Genomic DNA, 27198 nt, shown 5'->3' on the forward strand with positions numbered 1-27198 from the left:
GCTGGCAGATGACAGCAGCTGCCTGAGTGATCCCAGGCAAGATTAGCAGAAGGACATGCCAGCTGAGCCCAGCCAGTCTATACACTTAGGAGAAATATTAACTCTTTGCTGTTTTCGGTCACGAGTGAAAATGGTCCTACCTTGAACTTCTCTTATGGAGAAGCCTGTAGTAGATGCAGAAGATCAGAGCTCACAGCTGGTTCTGTTCTCTGCCCCTGTCCTCGGCACTCGTCTATGGTTGTGGCCCAAGTGCCACAGAGTAGGGACCGTAAGTAAGGGATCGAGAGAGGATCTATTTTTTATTATTTATTTATTTTAATGTAAAGTACTTTTTATTTTATTTTATTTTTGGCCACGCCATGTGGCATGTGGCATCTTATTTCCCCGACCAGGGATCCAACCCGGGCCCCCTGCCTGGGAAGTGCAGAGTCTTAACCACTGGACCTCCAGGGAAGTCCTGGAGCTATTTTTTAAAAATGCCCTGTGCAGGGCTTCCCTGGTGGCGCCGTGGTTGAGAGTCCGCCTGCCGATGCAGGGGACACGGGTTTGTGCCCCGGTCTGGGAAGATCCCACGTGCCATGGAGCGGCTGGGCCCGTGAGCCATGGCTGCTGAGCCTGTGCCGCGGAACCTGGGCTCTGCAATGGGAGAGGCCACAGCAGTGAGAGGCCCGCGTACCGCAAAACAAACAAACAAAAGTGCCCTGTGCAAGCCCTTCCCACCCTTAATCTTACTTAATGAATGTGGAGCCAGTATTCTTCCCATTGCCACTCAGGAAGGGCAGAGACAAGACTGGAGGCTGTCTCACATGTGTACATTACATCAGGCTGTCCTGCTGTGTGTTTCTTCATTCTTGCTGAACCTGGTATTTTTTAACTTTTTCCTGTTGGCCTGCAGCAGAGTTGGGCTGCTTCTTGTGATGTAATTGTAAATGCTTAGGAAACTCTCCCTGGGGGGGTACAGAGGGGAGAACACATATACTTATTTGCTTGGGTAGCTAAAAATATCTGTGCAAGGAGGTACAGGAAGCTAGCGACAGTCTTCACTTTTAGGTGGGGAAACGCAGTGGCTGGGGGACAGGCGTGGGAGGGAGGTCTTGTACTTTTGTGCAGGAGGGGATCATCCGTTACTTCTTTTTTTAAATTAAGGAGAAAAAGAGAGAACAGAGAGGACCAGTCTGCTTAATGCGTGAGGGCTTCTAGTATCTCATTCTGTGGGTTTCCTCCATAAGGAGTTTGTGACCTACTTTTGAGTGTGCTAAAGCTTTACTGCATAATTACCATCAAGAAGCATATACTTATTTGTTAGAAATCTTATAGAATTCCAACTGAAGAGGACGTTTTTATATAATACGTGTTTTAAAAATCACAGGAAAGAGACTTGAATGCAGGGCTCCTTCCTCCCTGGGGAGTGGAGACTTCACTCTCTTGCCTGTTGCTTCCCAGCTAAGCATGAAGTCTGACCTTCTTTCCCTGAGTCGGAACAAAACTAGGCCAGACTTGTAGTAACAAGGGTTTGAAGGTGGGGAAGGGAAACTTATGGCCATGCAACCTTAGAAAATTACTTACCTTTGCCTCAGTTTCTTCCTCTGTAAAATAGGGATGTTAGTATCTCCTTTATAGAGTGGGCTGGAGAATTAGAGATAGTCTGTACAAATCATCTAGCACAGAGCCTGACACCTCATGTGGATGCTCAAAAACGCCATCATCATCATCATTGCTGGTTAGTGTCTGTTGATTTTAGGCCCCTTGAAGGAATAAAGGATATGAGATTCTTTTCATTAAGAATGAAAGATAGATGTTTAGCGGAAGAAGGAGTGTATCAGTTATCTACTGTTGTGTAACAAAGCACCACAAATCTCGTGGCTTAAAACAACAGTGAACTATTTCTTACCCTTTTGTGGCTTAACGTGGTGGTTTTTGTCTCCTTAGATGTATTTGTGTAGCCGCAGTCAGAGGATGACAGGAGAGGCTGAATGGTCCCTCCGTGGACTCACTCACGTGTCTGGCAGGTGCTGCCGGCTGTTTTTGAAGCATGCTGGTTCTCCTCTAATGGCCTCTCGTGTTCAGGAGTCTAGACCAGCTTTCTGACAGCACAGCAGTCACACAAGCTCCACGTGACCTCTGCTCGCTCCTGCAGTCTCTGATTTCCCACTGGCCAAAGCAAGGCTCAGACCAATCCCAGGGTCACTGTGGGGGGGATGAGACCCCACCTCGGTGGAAGAGGGAGTAGCAAAGCATCTGTGGCCCTTTTTAATCTATCACAAGCTTGACCTTATTAGAGCTCCTTCTTGGGCTAAAATTGGGCCCAGAAAGAAAAGGTTCTGTTGGTTTCTCCACTTTTCCTGTATCACTGAACCCTTCATTAGTCCGACATAGGAGCTCATTAGGGAACTGGGGATATTTTGTTTGGACTAAAAGTTGGAGTGAAGGGTAATAGCTCCTTTTCTGTATTTGAAGTTCTTTCATGGGAAGGAGGGACAAGTTTCAGGGTGTGGAAATGACTGGAAAGCGTGTATTTCCTCCATTTAAGGAGGGATTGCCACGTGAGACAGCGAGTCTTCTTGATTGGAAGTAAAGCAGAAGATGGGTAATTAAGTGCCAGGGACTTTGCAGGAGGGTTTTCCTCATCGAATGACTTGGCTTGTTTCTCTTTCTAGAACTCAGAGAGAGCATTGTGCTTTTTTGCTGTGGGGAGGAATGGGGTGGGGGTGATGACAGGAAGGGAGAGATTCCCTGTGCTCAGACTGGAAGAGTCACCCTGCACCGAATTTTAACCTTACTTGATTTATAAGGTCAGCTCTACCTGCTGAACCCCTGAGAGTCGGCGTCTGCTGTCGGCGTGAAGAACGTTTCTATTTGGTACAGGGTCGGGGGGATGCTGCCTCTTGAAGACAGGTTTTCTGTGCGTCTTCTTGGGTTAGAATGGAAGGAATTGAGAGAAGAAATTGTAACATATAAATGTGTTGTTCCAGCAGCTGTTGTTAGATGTGTTGTTGTTAGATGTGTTGTTAGATGTGTTGTAACATATAAATGTGTTGTTCCAGCAGCTGTAGGTTAGATGGCCGGCCTGTTTAATTTGTCTAATGAAAATTATTTTGGTACTTTCCCCATATCGTGTGTTTTGCGCTACCCCAAGCGTGATTTTGAGGTCTCCTGATTTTGTAACAAAACACCCAGCCCAGTTGGTGCTATTGTCAGTGGAGAACACTGTGTCAATAGAATGTGATCAGAATGTGAGCCTATTTCCTTTTCTCCCTCCATCACTCTCCTTGGGGGAAGAGGCAGGGACCACTACCTGCTCACCCTGTTGTAAAGCGGCTGAGCAAGAAGTTTGGTGTAGGTGCTGCGTTCGGCTTTGGTTAGTGTTACCGGCTGGCCAGTTTGGTCAGTGGTGTTTCTGTGGAGCCTGCCTCACTTCCAGCACTTGGATTTTTAGAAAACTGAGAGTGAGACAATAAGCTACAGTACCTACAGGATTCAGACACAGAGTGGTGTTAGGTTTTTGGTGGGAAGCAAAATTTAAGCTACAAATAAATCTTCCAGCTGAAGCAGATGATTGCTCTCCTGCCTGGTGCATTTACAAACTGGAAAATTGTGAAAAACCTCAACCCACCAACTGTCAAGCTCATTGGCTCTTTGCTTTGGGCTTCAGTGTTCTTCCTGATAAAAATAATAATTATGTTATTCGGATATGGTTGCCAAGCGTTCATGCTTCTCGCTCCACTTGTGCTTATAAACGATGCTGCAGCGTGAGCTGCTTTGTCTTTGATTGAACGTTTCCGAGCATTGGAGAGTTTTGTTACCTGTGCTGATTTGTCGTTCTCTTCTCTAACTTTTCAGAATGGACTGCTGAATTATGAAGTATTCCAGACCCAGGAGGAGAACATCACTCTGCCACTCACTCCCTTCTCCCCTACTAGTTATTTAAATTGGACTTTTAATATCCTACCAGCTGCTCTTCAGACACACATGGTGCATTGTTGCCATTCCCCAGATTGCATCTCTGAAACACAGGCTCTTAGTAACCTTCAGCAAACAAAGAGGCCGCCTCCCGGGGACGCTTGCTGGGAGGGTGTCACCCCGACTGCCCTCTAGCTTCGGCTGGCTCTGGATTGGAATTCCACCATGGAGCCTCGCATGGAGGCCTGCCTGGCACAGGTGCTGCAGAAGGATGTGGGGAAGCGACTGCAGGTTGGCCAAGAACTGATAGACTATTTCTCAGACAAACAGAAGTCTGCCGACCTTGAGCATGACCAGACCACATTAGACAAACTCGTGGACGGACTCGCTACCTTTTGGGTGAACTCCAGCAATTACAAGGTAAGCCATGCGCTGGAAGACGCTTTTCTAGGTGGCCGGGCAGCCGTGGGGGATCAGAATGGGTTCTAGGAGAACCCTTTGTGAGCCGTCAGCATGATCCCTTGCTTTCCAGTAAGAGCAAGTAGAGTTTTCTTTGATTTTTGTTGGAGCTCAGAAAACCCCTGTCCTTTAGCGCACTGAGAGAAGGCCAAGTGACCGGATAAAGAGAGGCTTTTATGTGGGAGAGGTTGCAAGCATTTGCAGCCTTGAAGTTAAAGTGACTATCGTGTCTAGCAGTGACTGGCCCTTCATGAAGAGCAAGTGGCTTCACCGATTTTCTCTGGGGGTGGAATTGGCAGTAGGATGTGGGCATTTTACCTGCATTTTAGCTGTTTTGAAGTCGGCCCAGGTACTCAGGCAAGGGCCCTCCGGTGACTTGTGTAAAGGCCTGGAGGATATCCTTTAGGTTCCAAAGATCAAGGCTCTTCAGGTGCCCTTGGCGGGTGGGAAGGGCCAGGCGGGGTCCCATGAATGGAAACTGGGCTGGGCTCAAAGTGCTGAAGAGGTGTCGTTTCCCCCCCTCGCCCTCCCCACCTTTAGTTTGTTAAGAAGGTGGCCTCTTTGGATCCGGTTGAGGGGGAAGACAGCGTGGGACATGTGCTAATAGGTGCTATAGACATTATAGACAGTCGGGCTTCCAGAAACAGAACCTTTTGTGATTTTTTCATTGAACCAGTCTTCTGACATGGATTCGGACTTGGAAAGGGTGCTTACAGGATTTCTTTGTTTGCTCTAGTATAGACTGTTTTCCAATTACATTAAACCTTGATCTTATCTAAGAGTCAGCAGGCTTTAGACTGGTTACCTCGGGCCCTAATAGTTCACTTAAAACTCGACATAAAATTTACCCTAATAGTCTTTGAAAGCTGAGCTTAAATTTCCTGTTTCATTCATCTGTTTTATTCATTTAGCTGAAATTAACAAGTGGTGGCTGCTGGGTGGTGGGAGGGTTACAAAGGGGAGGGTGATAGAGACTCTCTAGTCCCTTACATTTTGGAGGTCTGGGAAGTCTCCTTGTCTGTGTTTGAATCACGGCTCCACGAACCTTTCTGTGTGCAAATCAGGATGCTTCTGGCTCAGAGTAACTGAACGCTGACTTAGTTGACTTAAAGTTATCTATCATAAGGAGATTGAGTAATTTCCGTTAAGTCTGCATAGTTAATGCAATGGCCAGGGAAGAAGAATGTCTGCTTGTGTCTTTTACTTGGTACTTGGGAGGAAACCTTCTCTGAAGCTCCCCAGCACACTTTTTTACATCGCATTGGCCAGAATGGCTTTGTGCGCCCACCATAGTATCGCTGGAAATGGACAGGTGTCCACGGTGGCCTTCAGCCATCACGCTCAACCTCCGGGTCCTACAAAGGGGTTCAGCCTCCCCTGAGCGAAGCGTGTGGCCGTGTGGAAGAGGCGGGGTACTCGGATGGTATCGGACTCCTGATAGGAAGGAGGAGGTGAGGGATAGGAGTATCAGTCAGTATTAAGACTTGGTTCCTGTCTTCAAGGAGCTTGTAGTCTGGGGAGCGGGGGGTGGGGTGGGGGGTGGAGTGGGCATGAATAAATAAGGGAGTGGTTCCAGTCAGTTTTGAGTGTGCAGTAATAGAGATACACAGAATTTGGTGGGAAGACAGAAGAAAGTAGTAACGTTGTCTGGAGGAGCCCAGAGGTTTGAAGACTGGGTCTTTTTTTCGTAATAGGAATTGCAGAGTCACAAAGGAGTGAAAGATTAAGACTTGACCCTTTGTGAAGTACTTTCTAAGAGACAGCTCGGTGGGAAGGAAAGCAGGAAGAAGGGGTTTGCTGCTGACTCGCGTGCCGTCATGGACAAGTCACTTTACCTGTCTGTGCAGGGCAGGTGTTTGACTACATCTTCTCTCACGGCCCTCAAGCTCTGATATCTTGTGTGACTTCATACCGATGGCTTTGGAGTCAAGGTCATGTCTTGTGGTTCTGATCTGACCCAGTGCTGAGCACCCCACTGGTCTCTAAGGTCTCTAAGTATGGTGACTATGGGCCTTGTTCACACCTGGAGCCTAGAGCCTGGAACATAGCAGGTGCTCAACGAATCCTGGTTACCTGTGTGAACTCAGGAACTTAGGCATACTCTCGGCAAGTGTTCCTGGTTGCTTTACTGAAATCTGGAAACGTATCTTTTAGGGACCCATACCTGTGTTTTTCCTTTATCGTAGAGCAAGATTTCTCCTTCAGAGCCTGAAGTACACTTTAAGTTTTATTCGAAGGGATTCGCTTTGTATTAAATAATTCTCTGAAGCTTGGCTTCTTGAAATTGTTTATTTTTAAATTCAGGACTAAAAAGATAAGAGAGGAAGAGGGAAGTACTTTTGGCTTTCCAAAACAGCAGTGCTTGGGTATTGTTATTCCTTTTCCTAGCAGGGAATGTAGATGAATGCAAGCACAAGGTCTTATTTAAAAAAAATAGTTGGCTGAAGCTTGAATCACTTTACCTTTGAGTATTTCTTAACATGGTAGACAAATTTGTACCTGGTTTTGATTAAAGTTTAATAGCTATCATTTCTTGCTTATTTACCGTATGCATTCAGTATCTCATTTAATCTTCATAACACCCCTGCAAGGTAGATAGTGGTATCCTAAATTTATACATGAGGTCACTGAAATTACTGAGAATTGCGAGGTAATTTCTACTTGTGATTATGGAACTGGGATTTAAATGTAGGTCTCTCTGGGGACCTCCCTGGTGATCCAGTGGTTAAGACTCCATGCTTGCACTGCAGGGGGCATGGGTTTGATCCCTGGTTGGGGAACTGAGATCCCACACACCACGCAGCGTGGCCAAGTAAATAAATCAATAAGTAATAAAAAAATGTAGGTCAGGCTTCCCTGGTGGCGCAGTGGTTGAGAGTCCGCCTGCCGATGCAGGGGACACGGGTTCGTGCCCCGGTCCGGGAGGATCCCACGTGCGGCGGAGCAGCTAGGCCTGTGAGCCATGGCTGCTGAGCCTGTGCTCCATAACGGAAGAGGCCACAGCAGTGAGAGGCCTGCATACCGCAAAAACAAACAAACAAACAAAAAATGTAGGTCTGTCTGATTTCCTAGCCAGTGTTCCTTTCAGAAGAATAGAGGTCAGCAAACTTGAAGAATAGAGGTAAACATATCAGGCTTGGTGGGCCCTGTGGTCTTCTTGTAAATATTTAACTAGTTTGGGCCATTATGATGCAAAAGCAGCCCCAGAGAATGTGTTCATGAATGGGTGTGGCTGTGTTCCAGCAAGACTTAACGTGCGGGAACAGGTAGAAGGTCAGTTGGTCCCCTGGACCGTAGTTTGCCAACCCCGGCACTAGCTAGAACAGTGAGCACCTACTATGTGTAAATGCTTCTCCTTTACTGGTGGGAACCATTCGTGATTCAACTGGGGGAAGGGTGAGCCTTATAATTTGCACATAAGTTGGGAATAAGGGAGCATTCATTTAGGTTAAATAGAACGCAGTTTGCTTTTGGAGCATTTTAGCTCTCTTGTGCAGACGCATTTTAGGGTCAGTATGCGTTCTGCTAGCCTATTGCTGGTTATCTGCTGTGAGCTGGCTGTGATCACGGGTGCCTCTCTACACGGGGTGCTGAATTGAATCTCGGAGACAGAGTGTTGGGTGAAGTAGAAAAGAGTAACTTTATTGCTTTGCCAGGCAGAGGGGGTTACAGCAGGCTCCTGCCCTCGAAAACTAAGTGTCCCTTGAGGAGGAACCAGGACCCTGCCCCAAGGCTGCACTGTTGTTTCCTGGCTGCTCCTCCCATGTCTCTCCATCCCCTCCCTTCCTGGATTAGCCGTTGGAATCTGCCCCTCGGACCTCAGGGAAGGTCATGGAGGCTGAACGGAAGGGCTCCCCATACCCAGGAGCCCCTACAGGTCCTGCTCAGTTTCAGCTTTGGACTTTCTTGGGTCACCTTGGGGAGTGAGTAGTTGGTTCTTTAAGTAATGTCCTCACACAGGCGGCACACCCTGGGGCTACACTGTGGGGCACCTTTCACCACCCCACCCGCCCCGTTGCTGGAAGAGCTTCGTAAGTCGATGTCACCGTGACCGTGGGAGACACGGAGGAGATGGGAGACTTCTTCTTGATTATGGGGCTTCTTTTCTAGATCAGTCTGACATTAAAAATAAAAAAAACAACGAAAAATTTGAATATGGCTGCCCTCATTGATGTGGTCTCCTCTTCCTGTTTTTCCTGGATAAAACTCAAAGAAAGAGGAAGGTGGTGGAGTAGATTCCTGATGTACCACCAGCCACTATTCTTGTCTCCCCCTGCCCCTTTAGGTGAGAAGGGATGAAGGTAAGAGTGAGCTCACCTGGGGAGGCCACCTGGGCCATGGCAGTTGGAGGGAATTGAGGGAGCCTTTCCCAGCTTTCCCAGGTCATCTGAGCAACTTGTACTGAGCCAAACAGCTCCGTGCGTGCAGCCTGGTGGGTTCTCACAGGGCAGGAACGTGCGTGTCTAGTGGGCTGATCGGAACAGAGCATCCCAGTGGGGACCAGGTGCTTTTGTGAATATAGTCCCGCAGTCCCTTCTCTGCAGTTACAAATTCCCCAAATCTCTGAAGGCCTAGTGTTCTTCATTTTTCATTTGATGTGAAGTGAACCGATGTGAGACTACTTATGGTCCTTACTTACCTGCTTAGGGCATGTTGTGCTGTAGAAATATTCACGTTTGATGGTGGGTGCTGGCCCAGGTTCTGTTCAAGGGGATACCTATCTATCCATCTATCCATCTATCCATCTGTCCATCTATCTACCTATCCATCTGTCCCTGCCTGTCTGTCTATCTATCTGTCTAAAACTGTGTGCAGCATTTTACCTTTCTAAAACGTGAAAATTCTGTCTTCCAGAACACATTTGGCCTCCAGAGTTTTAGATAAGTGACTGTGGACTCGTATTTAACATTGTAGAATAATAATAATGACCCACGGTTATGGGACGTTTCCTGTGTACCAGAAGTTGTGCTAAAGATGTGTTCATTTTAACATATCATTACCATATGAAGTAGATCTTGTTATCCTCATTTTACAGATGAAGACATTGACGTGCACGTAAATCAGGTAACTTGTTTAAGGCGACAGAGCTGGTAATTAAGGTTTCTGGGACTTGAACCCAGGTGTCCATGCAATGGCTGAAGTACATTAAGCACTTATCCTGTGCGGGTACTGCCCTGGGGGTGGGTATACCGTGGGAAAAGACAGGCCCGGTCCCTTCCCTCACAGTGTCCGGCCAGCACTGGGCAGTCTCGCTCTGTCTAAATCTAATATAGGTGGACTCCAGCCCTGTGCCCTGTTGTCTCAAGGCCCAGGCCGTGCTGACTTGTATTTGAAATTTGTAGGTTCCCTCTTAACTGAGGGCTTCCTTCCTCCCCACCCTAATGGTCTTCATGGTGTAAAGCGGGGACAGGTAAGGTAGATGAGAGGACAGGGCACAGTGTAAGGTAGGGAATAATCAACTGTTAAATTGCATCGTAGGAGCGTCTGTAAACGCCGTAGTGCCCAGAAGCAGACTGCAGAAGGTTTAGTCTCTCCTTAGCTGCTTTTCGGGGCGCAGTGTGACCCCTGCCCCAGATCAAGTGCCCTTTATGGCTGGAGGGGCAGGTCCTGACAGATACCTGGAGGCCCCTCTGTTTCCCCTTGCCTATCTCTAGAACCTTGGCTCCCATTGAGGCTTTTATTTTCCCCCTTTGCCATTGAGAGGAGAGCCACAAAAGATGATTGGATTCAGATTAAGTGACTTCGTTTCTGTTCTTGGCTTGGTGCTGACCTAGCGGTGAGGCCTTCCAGAGGCTGTTCATTCTTCCCAGGTTTCCCCTGCAGCATTGTCCTGTGGGTTGCAAGAGGTGAATTTTTCTGGGTGTAGTTTAAAAAGACAGGTGCCTCTCGCAAGTAGGAAAGCTACAGTAAGCAGTGCTAAGCAAAGGCAAAAAAAAAAAAAAAAAAAAAAAAATCCAGGAAAAATTATTGCAAGAAAATTTATGCAGCTTGTCAAATAAAAATGGTGTCCTTAATGTATGTGATTAATGGCATTTCTTCCTGAATATGTGTTTATGTATATGCAAGGGCAGCAAAGTGTATTTGGGAATAATTCATGTTGGAGCATGAACAGTCTGGATTCCCGTCCTGGCTCTGCCACTTAGACTTTTGAGCAGGTCACTCTACTCATCTGTGCAGGGGGTCTGATGATACCTGGTACATAGCATTGTTATAAGGGTCCAGTGAGCCAGTGTACGAAGGTGCCAGGACTGCTTGGTAGCAGCACGTGGTCAGTAAAAGAAGCAGATGAAGATATGTAGTTATTGGGCCCAATGATAACAAGATCCATAGAAAGTGAACTTTTACGTGGGACTGAGTTAGTGTGCCTGCCTGTAGTCCTTGTCAGCCTGTGCCCTGGAGCAGAGGCCTGGATCTTTTGTAATACAATAAGAATCCTTGAACCCTGCACTGTTGATAACAGAGGCTCTGAGCAGAGCAGCCGCTGGCCGGAAATTCTGAGGGTGAGTTTAAAACCTACTGGCAAAGGCAGTCCACTGATCGAGGACCCCTGTTTTCGGAGGGTTTCACTTGTTCTTTTTAATACTTTGCCTGGTTTCAGAAAGCTAAAATTGAAATAAGGATACATATGATAAAAGAAGTCATAAATTGGATGTCGAAGCAAAAAGGAAAAGAAGCAGCTGGGGTGAGAGCGTGGAGCTGACGATGAGGCTGATGTGTACTCATGGCTCACATTTATGAGGCACTCGTGTGCGGGATCCCTGAAGTGCTTGGCGGTCATTGCCTCCTGTAATTGTGAGGCAGGTACCCCGTGACAAGCCCTGGGATTGGTCCCGTTCTACAGCTGGGAGAAGAGCAGTGAAGCAACTTGCCCAGGGTTATATAACTAGAAAGTTATTTTAATCTGGATAGTCTGACCTTCGAGCCCACATCCGCATCCATGCAGTACGGCTTCCTTTATAACGTTGCGACAATATTTATAGCATATTTATCAGAGCAAAAGAGTGTAAGGACATACCTCACAGCTACCAGTGATGACTTTAGGAGGCCAGGTCCTGAGTGAGAGATAAGCAACTCATTTTGTACTTTAATAAAAAACCAACATTATTTAAGATCAGTGTATTTAAAACAGTTCTTTGGCTGGTCCTAATAGAATCATGACAGTATATACTTTTTAAAGTTTTTATTTTGGAAAATACTCAGACCTACAGGGAAGTTTCACAAAACAGTGCAAAGAAGCATTATTTACTATAGCCAAGATATGGAAGCAGCCTAAGTGTCCATCAGTCAATGAATGGACAAAGAAGATGTGGTGTGTCCACACACACACACACACACACGCAAACACGCACGCACGCACACAATGGAATATTATACGCACGCACACAATGGAATATTATTCTGCCATGAAAAAGAATGAAATAATGCCATTTGTGACATGGTTGGACCTTGAGGACATTATGCTAAGTGAACTAAGTCAGACAGGAAAAGACACACCCTGTATGATCTTATATGTGGAATCTAAACAAAACAGAACACAAACGAAGCTCACAGGTGGTTGGTTGCCACAGGGAAGGGTCCTCGTTGGGCGAGATGGGTGGAGGCTCAAAAGGCACAGACTTCCAGCTCCAAATTAAGTACTGGGGATAACATGCAGCGGGTATCGCTTAGTCGAAAGTTGGTGAGAGAGCAAATCTTACAAGTTCCCATCACAAAAAAAACTTCCTGTAACTATATATGGTGATGGATGTTAACTAGACTTCTTGCGATGATCATTTTGCAGCATGTACAAATATCGAATCATGATGTTGTACACCTGAAACTAATGTCATGATACCTCACAAAACAAATAAACCCAAAGCCAACATACCAGTGCAAAAAATTTCCATGTGTTTCATTCAGACCCCAGTGGCAATACTTCACCACTTGTTTTATCTTCTCTGTATGTGCATTTTATTATCGTTTGTGAGTTGTTAAGACATATTCATGTTTACTAAAAACATGGGCGTTCACTTACGTAGTCTTACACAGGTATCTAGAGCAGGATTAGGATGGATAGAGTACTAATATCCAGTCTGTGAGCCTTATTCATAGTTTACCTGTTGTCCTACAAATGTCCTTTATAGCAAAAGAAAAAAAAATTTTCTGGTGCAAATGCAGTCCAAGCTCACAGGCTACGTTTTGTTCTCACCTGTACGGTCTCCTGTGGTCTGGAGCAGTTCATCACCAGTCTGTCCTTGTCTTTCTCGACTTACTGCTAGCCCGTTTGTTTCGTATAGCCCCTCCATTTGAGCTCGGTGGCTGCTTCTCAGGATTGGGTTAAGGTTATGCGTTTTGGCAGAATACCATGGAAGTGATCGGTGTATCACATCAGGAGGCACGTGGTATCTCTTTGTCCCACTTGGTGAAAGAGGTGTTTGCCAGGTTGCTTCCAAAAGTCGATATTTTTTCCTTTTATAATTAGTAGGTAGCTTGTGGGGAGATATCTTGAGACTGTAAATATCCTGTTTGTCATCAAACTGTCACCTACTAGCTTTAGTATCCATTGATGATCCTTGTCTAAAATAATTATTTGGATGCCAAAGGGTGATTTTCTTTTCTTTCTTTCTTTCTTTCTTTTTTTTTTTTTTTTGGCCATACTGCGAGGCTTGTGGGATCTTAGTTCCCTGACCACCCGACCAGGGATCAAACCTGGGCCCTCATCAGTGAGAGCGCAGAGTCCTAACCCCTGGACCGCCAGGGAATCCCCAAAGGGTGATTTTCTGATTCCATCATTTCTTCTCCATTTATTAGTTGGCTTCATATATTTTTGAAATGTATAACCTTTGTCTATTTGTATAGCAGGAATTAAGTGTATATTTCGATAGTTATTCCCAAAAGGAACTACTGTGATGAAAGAAAAAAAATGTTTAAATTTAGTCTTATTTAGGTACATTTATATTTGTAAAGAATTTAAGGCAACCTAATAATCTGTGAACATAATGTGGTGAAGTTTGGTTTGAGCTCTGGGCTTCCTAGCAGCCAAAATAGAAATGGAGAGATGGTTACCTATACCCTTTTTTAACAACTGTGAAAGGAATATGGAAAGGCAAATAACAACAAAATGCCTTCCTGGATGTAGCAGGGTATTAAAGGACACTTTGCATGAGGGGGAAAAAAGGAGAGCTTGAAAAACAGATGAGACAGAAGACAGTATTGAAACCGTGCACCTCAGACTGGGACTTGAACCCATGTGCTGGGATTCTAACCCAGCCTAAACCCACTTGAGTCCACGTGGCTGGGACTTGAACCCGGCCAAAACCCACGGTCTTCCAACTGAGATCACACACCTGGTTGCAGGACTTAATGAAGCATAGGTTCTTGATGTCTCCTAGCAGAAAGAATTCAGTGAGAGACAAAGTGATCGGTAACAAGTGGATTTATTCAGAGAGAAACACACTCCACAGACAGAGTGTGGGCCATCTCAGAAGGCAAGAAAGGCACCAGGGTATGGGGTTGTCAGTTTTTACAGGGCTGGGTAATTTCATAGGCTAATGGGTGGGAGGAGTATTCCAGCTATTTCAGGAAGGGGTGGGGATTTCTAGGAGTTGGGCCAGTGCCCATTTTTTGATCCTTCCAGCGGGCCTTGAAACTGTCATGGCGCCTGTGGGTGTGTCATTTAGCTTGCTGATGTGTTACAGTGAGCCTGTACTGAGGCTCAAGGTCTAGTGGAAGTCGACTTGTCCGCCATCTTGGACCCATTTGGTTCTAATCAGTTTATGTCATGCCCTTGGGCTATGTCATTCTTTCAAAGGTTGTGCCCTGCCCCTTCCGTCCTGTTTTGGTACTGAGTGAGACACAGGTTATTCAGCTGTTCCTGTAGACAGAATTCACCAGCTAGAGTTTTGGGCTAAGGGGAAATTGTCAGATGGCATCCAGGGTGAAAAGATAACCAAGAGCTAGCCGACCCCACTGAGTTATCTTTAAAAAAAAAAAAAAAAAATTTATTTATTTGGCTGTGCCGGGTCTTAGTTGCGGCACGTGGGCTCTTCGTTGCCACGTATAGGATCTTTGTTGTGGCATGTGGGATCTTTAGTTGCGGCACACATGCAGGACCTAGTTCCCCAACCAGGGATCGAACCCAGGCTCCCGTCTTGCAAGCGTGGAGTCTTACCCACTGGACCACCAGGGGAGTCCCTGAGTTATCTTTTTTAACAGGTTAAGTAGAGGGAGAGTCTGTGACAAGGACCACGGCAAAGAATCCAGAGAAATTGGATGAAAGTGGCTTGAAATAGAGAAAGGGAGGTTGGCCTAGAGGAATTATCTGGCTGTAGCTGATTTTCACAGGGTATTTGGGGTCGGGGCAAAGAGGGCTGTCCATTGTGGACTGTGTGGATGGGGTTCTGGAAGAGGAGGCAGTGCTTGGTGCCAGGCCTGATGGCGGGTAGGGATTTCTGTGTTTAATCATGCTCATTAAAGGCTTTGTGGAAGAGATGGCCTTTGGGCCTTTTCTGGATGAGAGAAGAGAGATGGCTCAGTGACTACACAGAGGAGCATGTGGCAGGCCTCAATAGAGATGATGTTTTGACGTAAGCGGCCTGTCCTACACGAGTGAGGCGGGTCCTTCATGAGTGAGGCGGAGCTAGAGTCCCGGGTGGAGGAGCCTGGAGGGGGCCGTAGGGAGTGACTGCCCTCTGGCAACTTAGTAGGACCTGGGAACCGACCCGAGGGGCCATGGAAGCCGTTGAAGGACCAGCAGCTCTGGGTGCTGATGTGGGTGGTGTGGACTAGGGTGATTTAATGTAGCTTTAATGCACTATTTTCTTCTCTGAGTTTTTAGCTGTCATTTCTTTATCCATACTTGGTCGCCAACATCTAGGCTGTTTCTAGTTTTTTGCACTGAGCATCCTTGAACATACGCGTGTATTGCCCTCTTGTGTGTCTCTGCGCTGGAAGTTCTGAAGGGTTGAAGTGTTGGGTCCGAGCAGGCCGTATTGCCCACCCACCGGTGCTGTGTGAGTGCCTTCGTACGTTCCTGGGTCCTGGGTGTTACTTTTTCTCCGAATGTTTTTCCTTTTTGCTGGGCAAAAGATGTCTCTGTGTTGCCAGGCACAGTGTTGGAGAACGTTTCTTCTGCTTCTGACCTTTCAGATAAAAGCAAATCTTAAGAGGATATAAAGTAAATAATTTAATTTTTCTTAATCTCATTTCCCCCTTAAATGCTTGATGCAAATAGGTTCTGTCTGGGCCATCTCAGACATTAGCAGAGTAGGGGATGTCAGTGGTCAGGGAGTGTGGAGGGAGGCCTGATAACTTGACAGAGTCTACCCTGAAGTGGATTAAAGAAGTGGGGTCTCTCTATTTGTTGTTATTTATTCCCATTACCTTTTGTTAAAAAAACAACCCCACAGAATGAATAAGAGAGTTCTGAGGAAAACACCCACCATGATCCATTTCTTTGGAATGTTCCTTTCCTTTTTCCAAGTGCTTTCCCATCTAGGAGAACCTAAATAGCAGCGCATCTTAACTGGGCTAAGATGGGAGATACTGAATAAAGTCACTTTGTTTTTGTTGGACAGTGAGGGTATGTGTCTGATCTTCCTTGATTCTTCATGTAATTGTAGCCTAACCTAAGGAGCGTTTTTTAAAAAACAGCTTTGTGAGGAAAAGGATTGATATTAACCATTCTGCTCGAGGTGAGGAATTTGGATGGACTTTGTATTGAACAGTTAGCTCAGCTCAAACCAGTTCAAGACAGAGAGGGCATCATTGGGGCAGACGCCTGGCCGGGGCCGTGGTTTACCGTGGAGAGCGCGCGGGGCCTTGCGGGGGGCGTCTGCTCTGTCTGGCCATTGGCTTCTGGACTCTCCCTTCAGCACTGCCCTCGTGGCCACCATGGTCCCACCTCACATCTTGCGGCCCCGTCACCGGGGCAAGAATCTCTATTCTCCCAGCTGGGAGTGAGACATGCCGCCAAGCCTTTGGCCCACTCGCTGTGGCCAGGCAGGTGTGGCGCCGCAAGGAAGTGGTGGCCTCTCTCAGAGCCCTGCACGTCGGGGGCTGGAGGAGGTGGGATGGTTCCCCTAGGAGAAAGGGGGCTTGGCTGGGGGCACTGTGGGCAGTGAGGACCTCATAGCTCAGATTGCTTGAGAGGCTGCAGGGCCCCCATGGAAGACCCAGGCTGGCAGTGCAGCTGTCGTACTCGCTGGCGTGGATTTGGGGTGCCGTTGACCTCTGCTCCGCACACTCAGGAGTTGGCGCCCAGAGGTGCCCCGCGCTCCAGGGCTGGCCTGCCACCTGTGCCTGTGCCTTGCTTCTCTCCTCTGATGACCCTGCATTATGTGGGCTTTTCACTGTGTCGTCAAGTGAGAGCTTTTCCATCTTTCCCAGCCCCTTTAAGGTGAGAACTTATTTATTCTTGGTGGTTATTATACTAGTGTTTGTAATTCTAGTACCAAGATGCCGGCGTTTTTAGGGCTATAATGGCACTCTTTCCGTAGTTTAGACATCTGAAGTCTGGATCACTTATGTATCGATGGACGTACAGAGTCACAGGCTGGTTTTTAACGTTTCAGATGTGCATTTGCTTACCGTTTGCCTGTCCGGTTGAAACCATTCCTGGGTGTCTTGTAACTAAGGAAACGGCAGTTAACACGAGTGACACTGAGCCTCTTACGTTTATGATTTATCACTTACATTTTTCTGAGAGCCAGTTTGGGCCTTTCACTTCTGTCGGAGCTCCCAAATGGAGTAGCTTTACAACTAGGAGGGGAGGGGTGATGTGATGTTCAGGAGATTGATTTGGCTCCAGGCCTGCTTTCCAGCCTCCCGGGTCTGGGCCGCTTCCCTGTGTCGGGGGCTAGACTCCTGCTCTCCTTCGCTGCAGCTCCAGGTCTGTTTTCTCGTCCAGACCTTCTGTTCCCTAGGACGACTTACTTTAGTCAGAGTCAGCCTTCCTGCCTAGTCATGCTACTTTGAGAGAAGTGTGTTCAGAGCAGGTGGGCGAAAGCCAGTGCGCTTCCCAGTGAGTGTTGCTTGGGGGCCAGTGGCAGACGTGTTTCCAGCCCAGCCCCGGGGGGCTGCTCCTGGCTGGCTGTGTGTGGGCCACAGCCCACATATAAAATGAATGAGGAGGTTTAGACTCCCAGGGCCCCAAAGCACAGGGGGATGTGGGCACAGTGGGGACACGCCCACACACCGAGGCTAGCTGATATACGGGGACTTTTTTTTTTTTAAATGCTTATTGAACATACTTGAGTTCAAGAAAACCTTATGTATACGCATCACTGATGTACATAGGGGCTTATATTTTGCTTTAACATCTGTGTTTTAACTCTCCATGTACATCAGTACATAAATGATTCAGACTTCACATTTTTCAAATACAGGAAGACTACCATAAAATACCGTAAACACACTGGCATTTGGTGCTAGAATGCCAAGGAAAAATCTGGTATGGCATGTGTCCCACTATTAATGGAGTGTTTTTAAGCGGGAGGGGAGCATTCACATTACTACTGCATTAAGTATTTCAGTGTTGGAAATTTCTTTTGTAACATCTGGCATTAAAAACAACTTTTCTTTTTTAAGGAGACTTCGGGCCCTCAACACTGTTAGTTCTCTACACAGGTCAGCTTTATTCGTATTCGAGATGCATTTCTGCCAGTGTTCTCATTAATAACGGAGTAAGTGGAGCCAACAGGTTGAAGGTGGCGGGACAGAAAGCCATCTAGAAGACGCTCTGAAGAGAAACCTCGAGTGCCTTGGGAGAAGGATTTGTTTTTTGAGGCCCATCGTTAAAAATTTTATTTTTTAAAATTCATTTTATTCAAGTGTAGTTGATTTACAGTGTTGTATTAGTTTCTGCTGTACAGCAAAATGACTCAGTTATATACATTCTTTTCCATTATGGTCTATCACAGGGTAGTGACTAGAGTCCCCTGTGCTCTACAGTAGGACCTTGTTGTTTATCCATTCTCTGTGTAGTAGTTTGCATCTGCTAGAAGGATTTATTTTTACAGGCTGAGATCTTGATCCTTTCTATAGAAAAAATTGGTCTGTTTCTTTTGCCAGCCCCCAGACGAGGTCCTCCTGGTTTAGGGCGGCGGTGCACCTCTAGGAATGGAACACCGACACAGGCGAGCTCCCGCGCTCAGTCTCTGTGGAGCCGTGATCTAGAACCCTGCTTTGGCGATTGTTTTCATATCATCTGGGACCATGGCCTGCCTCTGCTCTGGCTGTTGTTTTTGTCACTTGCCGGCAAGTGACAGGCTGCAGAGATGTTTAGGAAGCCCTTTGTGATGCTGCGGCTTCCACTCAACAGTTCCTGGTTGGCACTTTTCCCCCCTTTTTCTTCTAAGGCGGCTCCAGTTCGGTAAAATACATAATTCCTAATGGTAAGTTTCAGAGCCTGGAATCTGGGGCCAGACCGCTAGGGTTAGAGGACATGCTCCTTCCTTTACTCCCCCTCTCACTGGCTGTGTGATCCTGGGTAGGCTACTTAACGTCTCTCGGTCTCAGTTTTTCATCTGTAAAATGGGGACAGTATCCGTCTCAGGGTTGTTGTGAGGGCGAAAGAGTTCGTACGCAGGCAGTGCTGGACGGGTGCACAGTGCTGCAGGCTTGCTGGCTTTATGATGATTTTACAGCACCCGCTGTGATAATTTCTCTGTGGTGGGTCCAGCACTGTCACCACTTACCTTTGGGTACCCGTTAGGGGTTTAAATGGTCACAGAACAACCAAACAGCGGCAGAAAGAGAGGCCACAGGGGCAGAAGAAGTCTGGTTGCAAAGCAGCCTCGTTTCAGGAGACTGTAGTTGAGGGAGCTTTGCCGTGTGTCTCTACAGGGCACTGGGTGCAAGTTTACTGGCTCCGGCCTCTCCGTGCATTAACATGTGTACTAAGATGGGTTGTGGGCTCTTTCTTTCTTCTCTCCCTTTTTCCCTTCTCAGATCAGCACAGAACTGATCACAGTCAAGAACAAAAGAGAACACCTGTGAGCAGGAGAGGGACAGGGCTTGGGTGGGGAGACAGTAGCCTGATGGGCACTTGGCTGGGGCTCTAGAAGAGGAAGATGGTTTCGCTGTGCGTATATTGTTTGCTGTGCGTATATTGTCGAAATGAATAACTGGTGAGGGAGGTTGTGGAAGAGGAACTGTCTGAACGTCGTGAACAGAGTCACCAGGTATTCGACCTCCTGCCACGTGTCACAGGTAATGGTAGGTTTTCCTATGCGTCGCTCTTACCCCACTTCCCAGAGGTTGGTTAGCCCAGAGACTCCTAAAGTTTAGGCAATGTCCTCTAGGGCACAGAGCACAGGACTGGAATTTACTGGATGTTTGTAGGGTGGCAAGGCCTTTTCGTCCCTCATTCAGCCTCAGAAAGCTTTGAGGCTGAATCCACCTTGTTCAGGGGGTAAGTTCAGCAGATGCTTGTGAGACAGGAGGGAGGGGAGCACCACAGGGTCTCGTCACGGTGGCTGGGAAACGGCTTGGTGTCCACAGGTAGTGCCTAAAGCACGGGCTCTAGGTGCGCGGGCTTCAGTGGTTGTGGCTCGCGGGCTCTAGAGCGCAGGTTCAGTAGTTGTGGCGCACGGGCTTAGTTGCTCCACAGCATGTGGGATCTTCCCGGGCCAGGGCTCGAACCTTTGTCCCCTGCACTGGCAGGCGGATTCTTAACCACTGCGCCACCAGGGAAGTCCCATTAATTTTAAAAAGTAATGTGCACTTGAACTGCGATAAAGAAAAGTTTCTGCTTGCGTTTATTTGGCTGGGTCAGTAGTTGAAAGCGGGCCCTGGTGTCTTGCTTCTCCTTTACGTGCTGACCTGCTGTCCTGCTGTCCTGAGGGCTTGGCTGCCAGCAGGCTCGGCTTGGGGTGCAGCAGCCTTCTTCCTGAAGTGGCCCCTTGACTCTGCAGTAACCTTTGTGAGTCGCTGGTCTGCCTGAGGAGCGCGTCTGAGGGTGAAATTCAAGGTCAGCTCCGTAAGATAGCCGTTGCCCAAGTGACACAGTCAGACAAAATGAATCTTCCCTCCCCACATTCTTGGCGCTAGAGGTCAGGGGACGGCTCTGATGCAAGCTTAGAGTAGAAGAGAACGCTTTTTGACTGATTGAGGGCATGGCCTTTCATTTCTAAGTGGTTTAAAGAATTTAAGACCCATTGTTTGTTCATTCCAGAGTCCTAAGGATATGGGTGATATTTTTTCTCAGACAGGAATGTGGGTTTTGGCAGTGACTCTGCATCACAATAACTTGAAAATAACCCAGTCCTTTGGAACCGAAATGAAAATGTGTGACCTCTGTGCACAGGATGTGCGTGCCCATGAAAGAAATGTGTGCATGGTGAATAAAAAGTCATTTGAAACTAGAAATAGTGGCTTTCAAGTTGGGAAAATCTCAAATACCCAGCATTAGGAGAATATGAGAGGTATGTATTTCCACCCGTTTATCAGGAAGATGGTGTACTCTGCTCAAGGGTAGTCTGTAAAGACTTTTCAGTGGGGAAATGCTGATGGGGTGGTGTAAAGTGAAAAAGGCAGGAGCAAAATTTATATAGAGCAAGGTCTCAACTGTGCACAAGTGTGTAGAATAAATGATCTGGAAGGAGCTGTGTGAAAATCTGAATGGTATTAATCTATATCGGGAAATTATAGACGATGGGTTTTCTTTCCATGTTCCTGTAGTTTCTAAATGTTTCACAGTAGGTGTTTGTTATTTTTATAAACAGAAATTAAAGAATTTTCTTCTTCAGCTGCTTTTGAGACGATATTGGTCAGGAAGTGATAGGCATGACATACCACGCATGCTGTCTGCTGCAGAAGTCAGACTTGTTGCAAAAAAGCAATGCCTTTGGTAGGCGCACATTTGCACGTCTGAAATTAAGGAGGGTCCCTGGTAGCTTAAAACGGTTCCTTAATTACTCTCTCGGAATTATGGTTACGGTAAAGTAACTTTTAAAATATGACTGATATGCAAGCAGTATTGCAGTTAGGGTCACGAATCCACTCAGCATATTCAACTATGTCAGCCCTGCTTTTTTCTCATCAATTTTCATCTAATTGCTTGAAAAAGATGAAAAAAATCTGTAGAAAATCTGTTATGCGTTCAACACAGGAACTGTTTTGATAAGTTTGATGGCTAAGTGAGCAAACATTGGTATGAATTTAGCTTATCTTGATGATTTAGTTTACCCCTCCCCCCCTTTTTTTTACATTTAGCTTTTTGTGGTGACTGCTGGATTTTATTTCATTTTTGCCTCAGAATTTTGAGACAGAAGATTGTGAAATATGCCATGGCCACATGTTCAGAGGTGATCAGCAGGGCAGTCAGAGGAAGCCAATGCTGGCTGTGTGATTTGATTCCTGCTTTATAGTAAAAGGAGGATTAATACAAGAGGAAAATGCTGATTTATCTTCACCAATGCATACGCTGGAGTTGAAGCTTGTTCTTTATATATTTCAAGCCGTTAGAGTGGGGATCTTTTGCCCTGAAGGCATGTATTGCCTCTTCCTGTCCCCTTCCCTAACAAAACAGCCTTGGTAACAATTATAATCCTTTCGAGATTGCCAGGGTCTGAGGGAGGAGGTGGGGTGGGGGTAATGGGGAGTGAGTGCTGATGGGTGACGGGGTTCTTCTGTGTGATGAGGGTGTTCTGGACTTAGATAGTGGTGATGCCTGTGCGGCCTTGTGCAGACACTGAAAATCACTGAATTGTACATTTTAAAAGGATGAATTCTATGGTATGCGACCGATGTCTCCATTATTTTTTTTTAACATCTTTATTGGAGTATAATTGCTTTACAATGGTGTGTTAGCTTCTGCTTTATAACAAAGTGAATCAGTTATACATATACATATGTCCCCATATCTCCTCCCTCTTGCATCTCCCTCCCTCCCACCCTCCCTATCACATCCCTCTAGGTGGTCACAAAGGACTGAGCTGATCTCCCTGTGCTATGCGGCTGCTTCCCACTAGCTATCTGTTTTACGTTTGGTAGTGTATATATGTCCATGCCTCTCTCTCGCTTTGTCACAGCTTACCCTTCCCCCTCCCCGTATCCTCAAGTCCATTCTCTAGTAGGTCTGCATCTTTATTCCCGTCTTGTCTCTAGGTTCTTCTAACCACTTTTTTGTTTTTTTTTAGATTCCATATATATGTGTTGGCATACGGTATTTGTTTTTCTCTTTCTGACTTACTTCACTCTGTATGACAGTCTCCAAGTCCATCCACCTCACTACAAATAACTCAGCTTCATTCCATTTTGTGGCTGAGTAATATTCCATTGTATATATGTGCTACATCTTTTTTATCCATTCATCTGTTGATGGACACTTAGGTTGCTTCCATGTCCTGGCTATTATAAATAGAGCTGCAATGAACATTTTGGTACATGACTCTTTTTGAATTATGGTTTTCTCAGGGTATATGCCCAGTAGTGGGATTGCTGGGTCGTATGGTTGTTCTATTTTTAGTTTTTTAAGGAAACTCCATACTATTCCCCATAGTGGCTGTATGAATTTACATTCCCACCAACAGTGCAAGAGGGTTCCTTTTTCTCCACACCCTCTCCAGTTTTTTTGTTTTGTTTTGTTTTTGTTTTTTTTTTTTTTTTTTTTGCGGTATGCGGGCCTCTCACTGTTGTGGCCTCTCCCGTTGCGGAGCACAGGCTCCGGATGCGCAGGCTCAGTGGCCATGGCTCACGGGCCCAGCTGCTCCACGGCATGTGAGATCTTCCTGGACTGGGGCACGAACCCGCGTCCCCTGCATCGGTACGCGGACTCTCAGCCACTGTGCCACCAGGGAAGCCCCCTCTCATTGTGGTTTTGATTTGCATTTCTCTAATGATTAATGATGTTGAGCATTCTTTCATGTGTTTGTTGGCAATCTGTATATCTTCTTTGAAGAAATGTCTATTTAAGTCTTCTGCCCATTTTTGGATTGGATTGTTTTTTTGATATTGAGCTGCATGAGTTGCTTGTATGTTTTGGAGATTAATCCTTTGTCCATTGCTACATTTGTGAATATTTTCTTCCATTCTGAGGGTTGTCTTTTCTGTCTTTTTTATAGTTTCCTCTGCTGTGCAAAAGCTTTTAAGTTTCATTCAGTCAAGTTTGTTTATTTTTGTTTTTATTTCCATTTCTCTAGGAGGTGGGTCAAAAAGGATCTTGCTGTGATTTATGTCATAGAGTGTTCTGCCTATGTTTTCCTCTAAGAGTTTGATGGTGTCTGGCCTTACATTTAGGTCTTTAATCCATTCTGAGTTTATTTTTGTGTCTGGTGTTAGGGAGTGTTCTAATTTCATTCTTTTACATGTAGCAGCTGTCCAGTTTTCCCAGCACCACTTATTGAAGAGGCTGTCTTCTCTCCACTGTATATTCTTGCCTCCTTTATCAAAGATAAGGTGACCATATTTGCGTGGGTTTATCTCTGGGCTTTCTATCCTGTTCCATTGATCTATATTTCTGTTTTTGTGCCAGTACCATACTGTCTTGATTACTGTAGCTTTGTAGTATAGTCTGAAGTCAGGGAGCCTGATTCCTCCAGCTCCATTTTTCTTCCTCAAGATTGCTTTGGCTATTCGGGGTCTTTTGTGTTTCCATACCAGTTGTGAAATTTTTTTGTCCTAGTTCTGTAAAAAATGGCAGTGGTAGTTTGATAGGGATTGCACTGAATCTGTAGATTGCTTTGGGTAGTAGAGTCATTTTAACAATGTTGATTCTTCCAATCCAAGAACATGGTATATCTCTCCATCTATTTGTATCATCTTTAATTTCTTTCATCAGTGTGTTATAATTTTCTGCATACAGGTCTTTTGTCTCCTTAGGTAGGTTTATTCCTAGGTATTTTATTCTTTTTGTTGCAGTGGTAAGTGGGAGAGTGTTTTCTTTTCTTTTTTTAAAAAATTTTTTATTTATTTATTTTTGGCTGCATTGGGTCTTTGTTGCTGCACGTGGGCTTTCTTTAGTTGCAGTGAGTGGGGGCTACTCTTCATTGCAGTGTGCGGGCTTCTCATTGCAGTGGCTTCTCTTGTTGCGGAGCATGGGCTCTAGGTGTGCAGGCTTCAGTAGTTGTGGCACTCAGGCTCAGTAGTTGTGGCTCGTGGGCTCTAGACCACAGGCTCAGTAGTTGTGGCACACGGGCTTACTTGCTCCATGGCATGTGGGATCGTCCCGGACCAGGGCTTGAACCCATGTCGCCTGCATTGGCAGGCGGATTCTTAACCACTGCGCTAACAAGGAAGCCCCTGTTTTCTTAATTTCACTTTCAGATTTTTCATCATTAGTGTATAGGAATGCAAGGGATTTCTGTGCGTTAATTTTGTATCCTGCTACTTTACCAAGTTCATTGATTAGCTGTAGTAGTTTTCTGGTAGCATCCTTAGGATTCTCTATGTATAGTATCATGTCATCTGCAAACAGTGACAGCTTTACTTCTTCTTTTCGGATTTGGATTCCTTTTATTTCTTTTTCTTCTCTGATTGCTGTGGCTAAAACTTCCAAAACTATGTTGAATAATAGTGGTGAGAGTGGGCAACCTTGTCTTTTCCTGATCTTAGTGGAAGTGGTTTCAGTTTTTCACCATTGAGGTGGTGTCTTCATTTTTAAAAGAGAAGGGATTCCATATGTGAAGGAGTCCCATCTGTGTCCCACCAACCCCTTTAGTCCTCTCAGTAGTAAATTACAGAGTAGCCTAGTTCTCCCGGAGAAGCCTGGGTTAAGGCTGAATTTTCACAGGCATTTGACATGCAAGTTAAAAAAAATCCATGTGATTAAATGATCAGTCCCATCTAAAATGCTGCTATGGGAAGATAAAATCTATGGACATGGATAATACCATACCTGAAAGATCTGTTTCAGGAGGACCATTATGGGGATGTATTAGTGAAGACTGCCTCTGCTTTAAACTTTAAAATGAAACAAACATGTATTAGGTGTCAATAAATAACTGAATGAAGGAAGAGAAGGGAAGTAGGTGGGTTTTGGACTTGAAAAAATGAGGGGTTTTTTTGGTATGTTTTAAGAAGCAGTTGCTTTATTGTGGTTTTCAAATGGGGGAAGAAGAAAGAAGAGCTCTAACAGTTTTGAATGTCTAGTTACGTGCCAGATCTTGTGATTATTGCTTTCCATATTTTATGTCAGTTAAGCACCATAAGAACCATATTTTCAACCCTCTTTTAAATTTGGGAAGCTAAAAATAAAACAAAGAGGGACTTCCCTGATGGTCCAGGGGTTAAGACTTCACCTTCCAATGCAGGGGGTGCAGGTTTGATCCCTGGTTGGGGACCTAAGAGCCACATGCCTTGCGGCCAGAAAACCAAAACATAAAACAGAAGCAACACTGTAACAAATTCAATAAAGACTTTAAAAATGGTCCACATCAAAATAAAACAAAAAATAAAAAATAAAATAAAATAACATTCACTGCCCCCTCCCCCTTAAAAAATTACAGTTGTATGAGTGAATGCCATCAGAAGTTCCCGAAGAACAGTGACACCCAGTGTATCACCCCCCAGAGATGCCCACATCTTGCTGAACATCTGGGCATTTTCTTGTGCATGTATCACATTAGAATTATATTATACAGGGAATTCCCTGGCGGTTTAGTGGTTAGGACTCCGCACTTTGACTGCGGGGGGGCCCCGGGTTCGATCCCTGGTCAGGGAAATAAGATCCTGTAAGCCGCACGTTGTGGCCAAAAAAAAAAGGATTATGCTATACATGCTGTCCTGCGGCCTGTTGTGTGTTGTTGCTTTGTTTTACTCAGTGTAAAAAGTCAGTAGAATTTTTGGGGAGATAAAATATGGTTGTTTCTATGGCCTCGTGATAATTCCTTTTTTTGTGTGTGTAATGATTTACCTAATCAGTCAGTCTCCTATTGATAGAGATTTAGGTTGTTTGCACATTTTCACCATTTAAACAACATTGTGATGAGTATTCATGCATAAGGGCTGTATTTTCCCCCAGCCTTTTCTCATGGGTTTCCCTCCAATATGCATAAAAATAAAGAGAATAAAACTGTGAATCCCACATCCCATCATCCAGGTTCAACAGCTATTAGCGCTCTACCATTCCTGTTTCATCTGTCCTTCCTCCACTTTTCTCCCCCTGGAGTGTTTTAAAGCACATTCCACGAGTATTATCATTTTAACTGTAAATAGTTCCATACATATCTCTAATAAATAAGGACTTAAAAAAAGTACCAAAAAAAAATGTACCTACAGTGACATTATCACACCCAACAAAATTACTCAAAATTCCTTAATATCATCTAGTAACTACTCTAAGTTCAGTTATCCTCTGTTTCAGAATTGTCTTTTTACAGTTGATTTCTTTGGAATCATATCCAAATTATGTCCTGTGTTACATTTAAATTTTTGTTAAAATTGATGTTTCTCTCCCCACCCCCTCACCTTTTTTTTTAAACATCTTTATTGGAGTATAATTGCTTTACAATGTTGTGTTAGTTTCTGTTGTACAACAAAGTGAATCAGTTATACGTATACATATATGCCCATATCTCTTCCCTCTTGCGTCTCCCTCCCTACCACCCTCCCTATCCCACCCCTCTAGGTGGTCACAAAGCACCGAGCTGATCTCCCTGTGCTATGCAGCCGCTTCCCACTTTTTGTTTTTGTTTTTTTTTGCGGTACCCGGGCCTCACTGTTGTGGCCTCTCTTGCTGCGGAGCACAGGCTCCGGACACGCAGGCTCAGCGGCCATGGCTCATGGGCCCAGCTGCTCCGCGGCATGCGGGACCTTCCCGGACCGGGGCACGACCCGTGTCCCCTGCATCGGCAGGCGGACTCTCAACCACTGCGCCACCAGGGAAGCCCGCTTCCCACTTTTTATTCATATAATTTATTT

The 27198-nt window shown here is 45.7% G+C and overlaps 1 protein-coding gene across 1 annotated transcript in view; it reads left to right on the forward strand.

Annotated features, from left to right (window-relative positions):
• CLASP1 (cytoplasmic linker associated protein 1) overlaps positions 1-27198 on the forward strand; it is a 269499-nt gene that overhangs the window by 31564 nt on the left and 210737 nt on the right. The window contains exon 3 of the mRNA XM_082841350.1: positions 3841-4320. Coding sequence (XP_082697476.1) covers positions 4126-4320 — 195 coding nt within the window. The 5' untranslated portion in view covers positions 3841-4125. The remainder of the gene's footprint in view (positions 1-3840; positions 4321-27198) is intronic.

Source organism: Leucopleurus acutus, assembly GCF_964270905.1.
Source record: "Leucopleurus acutus genome assembly, chromosome: 6".
NCBI lineage: Eukaryota > Metazoa > Chordata > Mammalia > Artiodactyla > Delphinidae > Leucopleurus > Leucopleurus acutus.